Here is a 15,260-nt window from a genome sequence, read left to right as displayed (position 1 = left end):
CGTCAAAAATCGAACTCAAATCTAATCCTTGGACATTCACACTTCCTTGTTTAATCAATCTCTCATGATCCACGTATACTCGTAAGTCATAACAACTACCATATTGAATTCACATTTGAGCATATTGAATGATTGAAGGCTTGAAACAATTATAAATACATCACTGTACTTGCTGTGCATTAGGGAAGTCAACAAGATCTAGGATCCTGAGCCAGCCCACTTGCCAGCTTTGGAGTAATATTATCACTGCTATACGCCATAATGGGGGGCGACCTAGCAGTTCTTCTCCACAAGCAAACACAAATCATATATATGATATATAGACCAACAGGAAGCATCCACCCTACTCAAGGTTTTTCCATGTCATGCCGATCACGGCATGTGAGTATAGTCTTCTCTTAGTCACAACCCCTCTCACCTCACTTTCTTCTCTGCTGCCATGTGAAACTTTTCAGAACCCACCCACACCCACTTGCTAGGCTTTTATCGTTAACCTTTAGCTTTTGGTCTTTGGTAACCAGACTACTCAGCATTTCCGAACACGCCTTGTCTACACAACAGTGATTTTTTTAATGGTCCCCCATTTCACTCACGTTGGATCTTAAGGTCCCTCCTCGGCTTCTAAAACTTATCACCAAGGAGGTGGTGGTCTAGCAGGTTTAAGCGTTTGCATTGCAGGTGAAAAATGGCGCTAACATAACATAGATCATGGATGCTACTACTGGGACCCGACCAACATCTTCAAAGTGTTAGTTGGTCAATGTTCCCATGCCATTTAAAACGAAGTTAAGATAATTCATGAGAGCTGTTGAACTGATAAAAACTAGCTCTAGCACTTTTAATTAGGTGATTGTGCTGCCCATCAAGCTCACCTTACACACAAAATGTAATTCATGCTCTCGCCTTGAACTTTTTTTTTTCTTTTGAAATTCTCATCAAGTAATTAGCCTAATGAAACGGAATAGAACCACACAGTTATTGGCTTTGTGATTTACTGGCACCACTTCATTACAATTTAGACAGAAAAAACATATTATCGGTGCAGAGGGCAGACATCTCTTACAAGTTACAATAATGTTGCGACAAAAGGCAAGCAGTAAAATGTCCCCCAAATACCATGAGAGAGAGAGAGACCAATTGACACAAGGCCCAGATGAAAACAGGAAGCTAAAAGAAAACCTTTCTCTCAATCTCCGATTATTACGGTTTTTACCTAAAATAATAATAAAAAGAAAAAAGAATGCCATCCATGTCTACAGACGAGGACCTTTCATCCATAATTAGGCTAAATCATTCCATCTGCTAACCTACCCCTCCTAGTAAACCCTCCATTCAAAAAGCAAAGCCAAGCTCCTGCACCAAGAGTATCTATTTACCCTCCTCAACCACCTTAACAAACCGCCTAGCATACTCTCTCTCTCTCTCTCTCTCTATCCATCGACCTTTCCTTTTCTTGCCCCTCGTCCTCTTAAACCTTCATCACCTGCTTTTGCAGCTCTTCATTCAATCCCCTAAAAATCCCTTCCCCTTAAGCAAAACCCGAGAAACAAAAGCAGCCAAAACCCATTTTAGACTCCTAATTGTTTCTGTTTTTCTCAAATCTATCAGACCCAGAAAGAGAAGAATTCAATTTGGATCTCCACCGCTCAATGTGGCGGCCGTGGGCTAAATCAACAGTTAAGATTCACGATACCTCGTCTTCTCCTTTCTCTTTCCCCACTTTCAAAGATATCCAAAACCTCTGCACGGAGGACCACCCCTCCAGTCACATAAAAAAATCCTCCTCCATTTTCCACCGGGTCCGGGTCGCCAACACCTTCCTTCGCTCCCTCGCATTATCCTTACCCGAACTAAAACCCGGACCCGAACCAGAAAACAATGCCTCTCCAACCCCTAACAAAACGACAACACCACCGCTTCAACAACAGCCTTCTATTACAATCCCGGGCACCGACAAGCGAATTGTCGTCTACTACACAAGCCTACGCGTGGTTCGGTCAACATTCGAGGACTGCAAGATCGTCCTTTCTATCCTTCGTGGGTTCCGCGTTTTGATTGACGAACGAGATCTCTCAATGGATTCAAGTTTTTTAAACGAGTTAAATCAGATCTTCTCGAACGGTGGTGGTTGCGGTCGGAAGCTGACATTGCCACGTGTCTTTATCGGAGGGAGATACATGGGTGGAGCCGAGGAAACCAGACAGTTGCATGAATCAGGCGAGCTCAAGAAAATCATAGAAGGGTTGCCTGTAGCGGATTCTGGTGTTTGTGAGGCGTGTTGTGGATACAGGTTTATTTTATGTGGTCAATGTAATGGGAGTCATAAGTTGTATATTGAGAAAGCTGGGTTCAAATCTTGCACGGCTTGTAATGAGAATGGTTTGATCAGGTGCCCTTCTTGTGCTGTCTAATTTCTATTTTTTATTAACTTTGTTGAGGAAAATTAGAAGGTTTGTTTTTATTTCTTTTTGTGATGTAATAATCTTAAAGTAGGTGACGCGTCAAAAATCTAGGAAACTAAGGTTATGTTAACATTACTTCTTTTTTATGAAAATATTATTATTGTGTATGTTAGTTTTAAGTTGTAGGAAGCATATGAATTTGATCAATTAATTTTATTTTTATTTTTTTACTTTTTTGTGGATTTTGGGAATTATCCTTTTACAATTGTTGGTGTAGTGATTTCAATTAGCTTTGGGAATAATATTTTTTTATATTTTAAAATTTATTTTTTATGATTTCAAAATATAAAAAAATAATTTAAAATTAAAAAAATTAAAAAGTTAATGTTTTTTAAATACGTTTAAAATATGAAAATAAAGATCATAGGCAAAGGGGTGTGTGGTGACTGATTGGGGTGGTTATCTTGTCTATTTTCTTTTGTTTTGAGCGAAGTTTGATGTTGACTCCATTTTATTTTATTTGTTCGTTTGTTTGGAGTTTAGCAGTTCTACCTTCTTTTGGAAATTGTTCACTTGTCTCGTATATTTTGTCCTCATTTTGGTTCATTCCACTTTTGGGTTCTATGCTTTTTGAGAATTATTAGAGAAGGATGGTTGGAGGAACAAAATTCAGCTTTTCATTGAATGTGGAGGATATTACAGATTACACATGGACTGACTCAGAAAAACAAAGAGAGACAATGCCCTATCTGCTACATTACGGGGTAGTATAACTGGCATTTGAGCTTGAATATTTGTTGAATCAACGAAACTGCTACTGTTTAGGGACTTGGTAACCATAGCTGCCGCCTGCTAACTGATCTTTGCTGGCAAGAACTGAGTTTTTAGCTTTCTTTGTGCAGCCTATACCCTTAAGAAATGGAAATCGAGTTTTGACATGCTTTGTTTTAGCTATGGAGACAAGTTAACTATGGTTGTTAGAGATGTATAGAATCATTTTGACAAGTGCCTGTATTTATATACATCTCTAACGTGATTTATACTATTACAGTGTGGGATTATTTGGTGGCTGTCTTGTTAGATAGTGTAACTCTTGTGTGTTCGCAGGGTTGCAGCAATCAGCCTCATTTTGTTTCTGGTTTTCAGGGAGACCAGTCACAACAGAATTGATGCGTTTGCATATATTTCTGTTCGCGGCATCCTTTTTAAGGATGAGAAAAACTTTTGTACACCAAGATTAAATACCTCTCTTGTCAGGTTTTAAGCAGAGCAACATGAAGACGAAACTCTCTCGTAGCTTAAGATTTCAAGACACATGCTGCATTTTATGTCATAACTTGAAATTAACTCGAATTGGAATGGCCTGGGACAGAAGCAATATAGGCTTTCAAAAGCAGGAATATTTCGTGGGCAGTTTCTTGTTTCTCTAAGAAGTGAAAAGGAAATGACAGTCCGTTGATTATAACCAGCCACCTAGGCGGGCAACAGACATTTTCCCTTCCACCAACCGATTTCATACCCATTTGATGTAATTCCCCGTCTATAACTGGCAACGGTACAAGAAATTCAGAATTCTTCTGCTTCTACAGCTTTCCTAATGCACATGGGAGGGAGACCTGTCTTCCCAGCTTTTAGAGCTCACGACAGTTTTTTGTCATTCACCAAAGCCTTCATATTCATCTCTCCAGCCATCAATCTCAAGCGAACAGTTGTGTATGTTCATGTAGTTGCACTTTGTAAACTTAAAAAATCTGCCCACAGGAAAAAAAATGCAATCCACTCCTTTATTCCATCTAATTTACTTACGTACTTTTCAAGGTGGTCTTGCTTTCGTAGGTTTCTCAACAAGTGTTGTTCGTTGCTGTGAAGATTTCTCATAGGCACATTGTTTCATAAATGTGATATTTCATTGTTGTTATAAAATTTGGTTCAGAATCCAGATACCTCTCTAATAAGCAAATATTCCCCTGATTTTTTTTCGAATTTCACTCCCTGAATTGAGGTGGGATGGAGGAGACACCTAATGTTATGTTTTGGATTGTGGTACAGGAAACTCATACTACAATATTATTTTATTTCAAACTCATTTTTTTATATAGTCCTGAGAAGTTAATTTCAGAAATTCTAATTTATGTAAAATATTTGCAGAGATAACAAATTGATACTATAATAATGGAAAGCATAAAATCTGGTAATTCTCATGGTGATAACTAAGCTTGAATTGACAGTGATTTGAGTTCATCAATTTTCTTGATACACCTTCACAAGAACAGGCTACCATCAGATAGGTTAATTTTGTCACGTAGGTAATTTATTCTTTGTTTAGAGAGAGGCTTAGTGAGCAGATCAGCTAGCTGGTCATTGGTGTGAACATGCCGAACATTAAGAATTTTTTTCGCAATTAAATCTTGCACAAAGTGGATATCAATTTGTATATGTTTCATCCTAGAATGCTAGCAGGAATAAAACTCAGCTATGTTATGCCCAAATTATCACACAAGAATTGAGGTGGTTGTGGTAGGATAAACTTCATTTCTTAGAGCAAAGATAGCAGCCACATGGACTCTGTTGCAGCCGTTGTTATAGCCCTATACTCAACTTCAGTTGTGACCGTGTAATTGCACGTTGCTTTTTAGAACTCCATGAAATGGGTGTGTTACCAAGAAAGAGAAGATAAGCTAAAGTGGATTTTCTATCATCTAGACTACTAGCCCAATCAGCATCCAAGAAGCATGTCAATGTAGGGCTTGATGTTTTGCTGACAGTAACACCATGAAAAATGGTGTTCTTCAAGTAACACAACAATCTTTTTATTATTGTCCAGTGGGTTTATGTGGGACAATGTATAAACTGGAAGAATTTGTTGACTACAAAGCTTATATCAAGTCGTGTTAAAGATAGGTATTGTAAGACTCTAATCACTTTAAAATATTCGGTGGAATCAACAGAGGATGAACCATTTTTCAGTTGTAAAGAAACCGAGGTTGAGAGAGGAGTGGTGACATCCCTAGCGCCTCCATACTAGTCTTGTCAAGGAGATCTCTGATATACTTAGGCTGAGTGAGAAACAAGCCAGCTGCAGTAGGAATAACCTCAACACCAAGAAACAAATGCAACGACCCCAAGTCTTTGATTGAAAATTTCTAGCCAAGGTGATCAGTGATGTTTGCAACAAAAACTAAATTATTACCTGTGAGAATCAAATCATCAACATAAACTAGGCAATAGGCAATGGTGGAACCAACATGAAACATAAATAGAGAGGAGTTGAATTTAGAATTAATGAAACCAAACTCTATCAGTGCATGTTTGAGTGCAAAGTACGAAGCACAAGGTACTTGTTTTAGGCTATAGATGGCTTTGGTAAGATAGCAAGTATGATCAAGTTGTTCTAGATTCCTGAAGCGAGCGGGTTGCTTCATATACACTTTTTATGTGAGATATCCATAAAGGAATGCATTATTGACGTCCAATTGCCTTAGAGACCAACCCTGCATAACAGCAGTAGTTAAGATAGTGCATATGGTGACTAGTTTAACAATAGGATTGAATGTCTTTTTGTAATCCAGTCCTAGTTTCTGATTGAACCCTTTAGCCACTGACCTGACTTTGAACTGATCAACAGATCCATTAACATGTCTTTTACCCGAAACACTTATTTATAACCAACAATATTACAATCAGGTGGAGGTGAAACTAGTTGTCATGTATTGTAATGCATTAAGGCAGTTAATTCCGAGGACATGGCTTCACGTTATTTAGAGTCAGTGAGTGCTACAGTAACACTTGAGGGTTCCAAAGAAGATGGGAAAGGATGTTTGGTGATAAGAAAGGATTTTTATGCCATAGAGATCATCATAGAGGGATTTTACCCAGCAGACAAAGAGGAGATGGAACTGTTTGGGTCTGATTTGTTAAAATAGAAGGTCCCTTCATGAAATATGACATGTCGAGAGGTAATAATCTTATAGGTACATAGCTTAAAATATAAATATACATTTTGGGATAGGTTGTAACCCATAAATGTACATGGTTTGGCTTTTGGCTCAAGTTTATATTTATGATAGGGTCTAGTTAACGGATAACATAGACAGCTAAATTATTTAAGCTTGAAATAGTTTGGCCTTTAGTTGAACAATTTTTCAAATGGAGATTGAATATTCAAGGTTGAGGTGGGCATTCAATTGATAAGATAGGCAGCGATTTGAAATGCATATAGCCAATATGAGAGAGGCATATAAGCATCTGTGAGTACGGTGAGACCAATCTTAACAAGGTGGTGATGTCGCCTTTCAGGCATATCATTTTGTTTTGGAGTGTGGGAGAAATAGTGTAGTGACTAATTTCATAAACAAAAAGACAATATTTGAGGCCAATACATTCCTTGCCATTATCAAAATAAAAACTTTTTATTTTTTTTGTTAAATTTATTTTCCATAAGATTGCAAAATTATGGAAAAATTATTTGAAAATTTGATTTATGAGTCATGGGATAAAGCCAAATATACTTGATATAGTGGTTAACAAAAATAGCATAATATTTTGAGCTCTTAATACCAATATCATAAGATAGCCCCCAAACATCCGTGTAAATCAGTTTAATTGGAGTAGTGCTGGTAAGACCATAAGTATTAGAGGTTTTACGATGAGCATTGTTTTGAGAGCATGAAGTGCACAAAGATAAATGGCTATTTTTATTGGTAGGTAAAGAAAAAGCATGAATGAGATGATGAACCAATTTGGATGATGGATGACCAAGATGTTTGTGCCATCCATCAGTTATAGTACGTTCATGAACATAGGCAACAATGTTTTTCTTGATGGATGGTAAATGCTCCGGAAATGGGTACACTCTATCTTCACATTTGCCTTTGAGTAGTATCGCCCCTGTGATTCGATCCTTCACCAAAAAATAAGCAAGATTAAACTCAATGTGCACATTGTTATACTTGGTAAAATGGTGAATAGAAATGAGATTTTTATGAATTATAGGAGCACAAAGAGTGTCATGTAAATGAAAGATATGATTGGATGATTTAAAAGACAAGGAACCGATATGAGACACAGGCAAACCTGATCCATCACCAATTACCACCTCATCAATACCATCATATTCAAAATTAATCATTAGATTAGAGAGATCAGTGGTTATATTGTGAGATGCAGCTGAGTCAACTAGCCACTTATGATTTTTTTGTTGAAAGGAAGCTACACAGTTTGCAATAATATCAGTAGTAGACATTTTGGGATAGTTTTTTGTTATATAGCTCAGTTGATCACATCATTGACATTTCAGTTTATACTTCTTATGACCCCAATTGAATGACCCATTCTTATGAGTCCCACTGTGACTTTGAAGGTTGTTAAAAGAAAACTAAGCGCGTCATTTATTATGTCTAGAATTGGAAGAAAACTAGGAGCTCTATTTATTTTATGCAGAAGCACAGCCTTGTTGATTAGAGTAATTAGTGGTTGAAATAAACATGGTTGTAGATTGGTGCTCCAGTCACCAAAGATAACTTTTATAGCTGACAAGAAGATTATGGATTTCTTCAAATTTTAGAGAGGTCTCATAAGCATGAATGGATGTTATGATTTCTCTAAATTCAATACTCAATCTATTAAGTATGTATAGGGTTAGATCATCATCTGAAATTGGATGATCAATTATTGCTAGTTTATCAGCAATCACTTTCATTCCTTGAAGGAATTCAGTGACGGTGCGAGATCTATGAGTGCTCAAGGTCAAATCTTCCTTGAGCTGCATCACACGCCTTCTTAATTTTCCCGCATATAAACGGGTAAGTGTTGTCCAAGCCTCATAAGATGTTTGTGGGCAGTAAGAAAGGGGTAATGGGGATGGAGGTAGAAGCAAGAATGGCATATAGAATGAGTTTGTCTTGGCGAATCCAATGGGAGTTTGCGGTTTTGGAGGCAGTGGAATTCATTGCATTAATGGTAGGGCATTTGTTAACACCCTATTACAAAATCAATGAGATCATAACCAATAAACAATACTTCAAATTGAGCCCTCCACTGAGAGAAAGTAGAGGGGATGAGTTTTTCTTTAATGGTTATAGCAGCATTGATTATGATGATGGGTGAGTTAAGTGAGTCAGTGGTAGATGCAGATATGGTGGCCATTTTACAGGAAGCAGGAAGGAAGAATACTCGTTAGAGATTTTTAGGCTCTGATATCATATAAGAAACTCACACTACAATATTATTGTATTTCAAACTCACACTTTTTCCATTCATTTTTTACAATCTTTATAGAATCCCGAGAACTTAATTTCAGGAATTCTAATTTATGTAACAGATGAACATTTACAATCACAATCAATAACAATATTTGCAGAGATAACAAATTGATCCTATAATTATGAAAAGCACAAAATCTGGTAATTCTCATGGTGATGGCTAAGTTTGAATTGACAGGGATTTGAATTCACCAATTTTCTTTATATGTAATAGCGGTTGCACTTTAAAATATTTTTTGTTTATAAATAGATTAAGATAATGTTTTTTATTTTTTTTTAAAAAAAAATTAACATATTAAAATAATCTAAAAATATTAAAAAATTAATTTAAATAAAAAATTTTAAAATTTGATTCAACCACATCGCAAGACATGCTGCACCGAGCGATTTACAAGCAACATTATTTGCCCACTTTCTGTCCTTTCTCAAGACTGGACACGCTGCCCAAACCTCTACGCTCTCCGAGCAATGGAAAAACTCTTGGACTTGTGTTCTTGGTATTAATCTCGATGCTAAATCTTTCACTTAATTACCTGATTTCATTCCAAGAAATTCAGAGTCTTAGATAAAGGCAGAATTACTTTGCAATTGCCAAGTTTTGCTAAAGTTTGTTAGGATACTAGCATGCAAACTCGACAAGATAAAAGGTAAGGAATAAGATAAAATGAGAAATGAGACATACAAAAATTTACGTAGTTCACCCAATTAGACTACATCCACAAGCAAGTCTAGAAGGATTTTACTAAATAATATGGGAATTATAACCTCTCTTAAATAATAGAAGAACAACTAAGAATCTCTCTATTACTAGGAGAAAATACCTCACTTACTCTCTCACAAATACCTCACAACTTTATGGGATTACTTTCTCTTCACTCTCCTCTTCTTCTTTCTATCTTAGTGTGCTAAATAAGCTTGAAGGCATTGCCTATTTATAGGTAATAGTGAGGGGATAAAGGCCATAAATTATGGCACCAATTATGCCACAAGTTAGACCAAGAACTCATCTTCACTCATACTCCATCAATTATGCCAACAACTCTACCAATTATGCCAACAATTCATCTCTAATTATGCCAACAACTCCACTTATTTTTGTCTTCCACCAATTAATTAAGTGGTGGCTTTATATTCTTCCACTTGAAGACTTTAATGATTTAATCAAATCTTCACACTTGATCATCTGTGATTCTTTTATCCTTTTTATATTTGTCATCTTCATGCTACTTATGTTTCTGTTAGGCCATAATAGGATCTGTACTATATATACTTATTAGTGTTGACAGGTTTCATTAATGCATTTGCTGGGTTTTTCTTTATATGAACATTCTGAAAATCCACGCTTCCATCTTCCACCACTTCGCAAACAAAGTGATATTGAACATCTATGTGTTTTTTTCTTGAATGAAACGCTAGATTCCTTGTAATATGCAAGGCACTTTTACTATCACAGTATAAAAGAATATTCTCTTGTTTGTGCCCGAGCTCCTCTAGTTTCTTTATCCATATTGCTTATTTACAAGCTTATATAGTTGTCATATACTCAGCTTCTGTTGTAAATAATGCTACAACAGTCTGAAGTTTAGAGACCCAGCTCACAACTCCTCTTGCAATTATGAACACATAGTTTGTAGTGGATTTTCTTTTCTCAAGGTCATCAGCAAAATTTGAGTCAACATAGCCTCTGACAGTAAATTCTAATCCTCCATAACATAATGTGGCATCTGAGGTACTCTTAATGTATCTCAAGATCCTCTTAATAGTATTCCAATGCTCTCTATCAGGATTTACCATGTATCGACTAGCTGCTCTTACTGCTTGTGCAATATCTGGTCTTGTACATATCATGGCAAACATTAAACTTCCCACTATTGAAGCATACGATACTTGAGACATCTTCATCCTCTCTGCTTCATTGCTAGAAGACATACTTGAGAATAATTTAAAGTTAATAGGAAATGGGGTGGAAATTGGTTTACAATCTTGCATGTTAAAGCGATGCAAGATCTTCTTCAAATAATTCTTCTGATAAAGCTAAATTTTCCTCTTACTTCTATGTCAGTGAATTTGCATCCCTAGAATCTTGTTTGCTGGTCCCAAGTCCTTCATATCAAACTCCCTAGCCAACTATATCTTTAATTCTTGGACTCGATCTTTGTTGGGGCCTATCACCAATATATTATTCACGTACAACAATAAAATGATGAAAACATCATCTTTTTCAGACATCTTGTAATACGTATAATGATCTGAACTAAGTCTGTTGTACCCAAGGCTAATTATGAAGGAATCAAATCTCTCGTACCAATACCTCGGTGCCTGTTTGAGATCGTATAGAGATTTGTTCAACTTGCAAACCAAATTCTCCTTACTTGTTTCAGCAAAAGTCTTTGGTTAGAGCATATAAATTTCTTCTTCAAGTTCTTCATGAAGAAATGTAGTTTTCACATTTAACTGTTTTAAGTGAAGATTAAATATAACACACATTGTCAAGACTAATCTGATTGTCATAAATTATACCATCGGAGAAAATATCTCATTGAAGTTTATTCCTTCTTTTTAAGCATATCCTTTCACCACCAATCTTGCATGATACCGCTCCACTTGATCATTGTCATCATGCTTTATCTTGTAAACTCATTTGTTGCCAATTGCCTTTTTTCCTTGTGGTAGTGGAATAAGATCCCAAATATTATTCTTATATAGAGCTTCAATCTCTTTTTGCATTGCTATCATCCACATAGATATATTTGTGCTTTTGATAACCTCTTAGAAAGTTGATGGCTCTTCATCCTCTGTTAAAAAATAGTATGCAATATTGCTCTTAGTAACATATTCTGAGTTTCAAGTCAGTGGTCTTCTTTCATGAGTCGACCACCGAACTTCAAGAGTTTCAGACTCTATTTGTTCTTGATCTTCATGCTCTGGTGCAGCTTCAGAAGAAGTATGATTCTGAGTATTTTCCATCTGGACTGTTATAGTCTCCTTTAAAATGCTATTATATTCTTCCATTTGTATTTTACCTTCTGCAAATATAACATCTATGTTAATGTTCTTCAGGAGATTTAGACTCTATTTGTTCTTGCTCTTCATACTCTAGTGCAGCTTCAAAAGAAGTATGATTCTGAGTATTTTCCATTTGGACTGTTATAGTCTCTTTTAGAATGTTATTATGTTCTTCCATTTGTATTATGTTCTTCAAGAGTTTCAGACTCTATTTGTTCTTGCTCTTCATGCTCTGGTACAGCTTCAGAAGAAATATGATTCTAAGTATTTTCCATCTGGATTGTTATAGTCTCCTTTAGAATGCTATTATGTTCTTCCATTTGTATTTTACCTTCTACAAATATAACATCTATGCTAATGACTACCTTGTGGGCAGTGGAATCCCACAAGCGATACCTCTTCACTTCACCAGCATATCCTAAGAATACACATTTTCTGAATTTTAAATCCAGTTTGCTAACTTCTTGTGTATTGTACATCATGTGCACAAGACTTCCAAATATAGACAATCGAGAATAATCAACTGGTTTTCCAGTACACATCTTCATCAGTGTCTTCAGCTCAATTGCAATTGATGGAGATCGATTTATCATATAATAAGCGGTATTGACTGCTTCTGCCCAAAATGACTTTCCTAGACTTGTAACCTTTAACATTGCTCTTGTTTTTTCTAATAGAGTTTTATTCATCCGCTCTGCCACTTCATTTTGCTATGAAGTGTATGCCATTGTGAATTGCCTTTTGATACCTTCATGTTGACAGAAGTTATGAAATTCATCATTAGTATATTCTTCTCTATTGTCAGTATTCAAACACTTAATCTTCTTTTCAGATTTAAATTTCACCCGCGCTTTAAAAGTTTTAAAGACTGTAAGCATATTTGTCTTTCTTCTAATTGGATACACCTAACATCTTCTAGAGAAGTCATCTATGAATGATACAAAGTATCTTGCTCATCTCAAGGATACAACCGGTGTTTGCCAAACATCAGAATGAATTAGGTCTAAGATGCATTTGCTCTTAATTGTTGATGTGCCAAACTTCAACCTATACTGTTTACTTGTAACACAGTGCTCACATAAAGGTAAAGCAACCTTTGTAAGCCTAGGGAGTAACTTCTTATGAGAGAGAACCTTTAAACCTTTCTCATGACATGTGGCCTAGTTTTTGATGCCACATCATCGTCTTCTTTTCTGCAGGACTAGCTGATGCAATTGACGCTTCTGCCTCATGATGTGTTTCTCCCATTATACAAACATGTTTGCAACTGTCTTTCTTGCCTTTAAGATCATCAGCGCTCCTTTGACAAATTTCATTATTCCATTGTCTATTCAGATCTTATAGCCAAGATTATCAAATTATCCTACGGATAAAATATTCTTCTTTAAGTCTTTCACATATCGCACTCCTAAAATAGTAAGAATTAAGCCATTATACATCTTCAATTTAATGGTGACAATGTCAGCAATCTCTAAAGCATGATTATCACCTATGAACAATGTACCTTCAAAGATGGGTTCATATGTATAGAACCAATCTCGATTAGGAGTCATATGCCATATTGCTTCTACATCCATTAGCTAGACCCCCGTGAGCTCTTCTCTATCTGTAGAGATTGTCGTTGCTTGACTATATAAAACATCTCCATCTTTTGAGGTGCTTGCAACACTTCCTTGAAGTTTTGATGACTCCGCAGTACTCTTTATATCATTTTAAACCAACAATCCTTTTTGAAGTTCCTTTTTCTACCACAGTTGTAGCATTTCAAAGTCTTCTTACTTCTTGATTTGGACCTCCCTTACCTTTGACTCCCACTAGAGCCACGCTCCGTTGATCTTCCTCTTGACACCAACAACGTCTCTGTTTAGTTTGAATTATTTTTGTCTCCTTTGTTTTTGCACCTATTTTGTTCTTCCAAGATAGCGGCTACAACATCATCGAAGACTAAATAGTCTGAGAGAATATTATTGGTCAAGTTGATAATGAGTTGATCATATGAATCGGGAAGATTTTGAAGTAAAAGCTCTACACATTTATTTTTCTCTATTTGTTAACCCAGTGTAGTGAGTTGTGAAAATAGAGTTCTTATTGTGTTGATGTAGTCAGTCACTGACATGGTTTCTGCCATTTGAAGGGTATAAAGCCTCCGCTTTAAGAAAATCTTATTGTGGAAAGACTTGGACTCGTATAGCCTTTTTAGAGTCTCTCATATCTCCTTAATTGTTTTCTTCTCTGCCACACTTGATAATATTTCATCGGCTAATGCTAAATGTATGTTAGCAATAGCATTACTAGATTCTCATTTTTGCATTATTAGTGATCTTCTTAGGTCGATCCCCAATGGCTGCCAAGCAATTATCTTTCCTTAAGATTGCCTTGATTCTCATTTTTCACATTGAGAAATTACTCCCTTTGAACCTCTCAATCTCATACTTTGCTTTCATTTTATTTACCGTGATCTATTCAGTTATTACCGTTTCACAGATCTGTAATGTATATAGAAATAGTATCGTGTGAATAATATTTCACTAAGTAAATTCCTAGGAAAGATTGGAGGGGTTACAAACAGTCCCGCCTTAAACCTAATCTCCTTATATAGAACTTTCTAAATTGTATTTAATCACCGCACTGACTTTCTATATATACCAACAGTAACATATGTAAACAATATTGTATTAATGAATAGTGTCATATAGGTAAATAGTATCGTAAATGTAAACAGTAATCGTATACACGAATAACTTCTATTTATTAACAACACCAATAATGAAGGCTCTGATACCAAAGTTTTCTAACATGATTATTTATATAGGGACTACTTGGGCGTCCATTGAAGACCTTGCATCTGTCGTTATATCATTATCAAATAATTTAAATTATGTAATGATAATTTCAACTCAAATGAAGAAATTATTTTTTAAGTAATTAATTTGATTTTTCTTAAAATTCTTTAATTTAAGCTATAAAATGATAATTTTAATTCAAATATCATAACATTATATTACTAAATAATTAATTAATTTAAATTATAACCCTTCCCACTAATTCATTACCATGTAGTTTAAGAGAGTTTAATATATTAAATCTAAGAGCACAATATAGCATAATAGATAGAATAGAGATAACAATTATAAGTATATTTATTTCAGTTCTCGAAGGGTTTGCGTGATAGCTAAGGATTGAAGATTTGCATAATAGATTTTGAGTTCAAATCAAGATATGCATCTTTTGTAAGAGCTTGAGGCAGCCGGAGCTTTCTAGAAATGAGGTTTTTTTAAATAAAAAAAAATATATATTTAGTTCAGAATTGAGAAATATAATATGTATTTTTAATTAGTGGGTATGATTATAATAACGATTATTTTTTATAATATTATTTTTAAAAAATATACATTAAAATAATATTTTTTTATTTTTTATTTTTAAAAAATATTTTTAATATTAATATATTAAAATTATTTAAAAAAATGTAATTAAACAAGAAAAAAAACTGAATTAGTAGCTTAGTCTTCGATTAAAAAGAGAGTGAATGACGATTGTATTTGTATGTTAATTCGGATACCCTAAACAGGCAAATTTGTTTATTAGTCTT

At 35.2% G+C, this 15,260-nt stretch overlaps 1 protein-coding gene across 1 annotated transcript; it reads left to right on the top strand.

Moving 5' to 3' along the window:
- Positions 1-1,011: 1,011 nt before the first annotated feature.
- LOC105125933 (uncharacterized protein At5g39865-like) lies at positions 1,012-2,567 on the top strand. The gene has a single exon (XM_011026608.1). It carries the CDS (start codon positions 1,650-1,652, stop codon positions 2,409-2,411), a length of 762 nt encoding a protein of 253 aa, XP_011024910.1. The 5' UTR covers positions 1,012-1,649; the 3' UTR covers positions 2,412-2,567.
- The last annotated feature ends 12,693 nt before the right edge of the window (positions 2,568-15,260 follow it).

This window comes from Populus euphratica, unplaced genomic scaffold (genome assembly GCF_000495115.2).
Source record: "Populus euphratica unplaced genomic scaffold, PopEup_1.0 scaffold44.1, whole genome shotgun sequence".
In the NCBI taxonomy this organism is placed as follows: domain Eukaryota; kingdom Viridiplantae; phylum Streptophyta; class Magnoliopsida; order Malpighiales; family Salicaceae; genus Populus; species Populus euphratica.
This window is presented reverse-complemented; position numbering and strand designations above follow the sequence as displayed.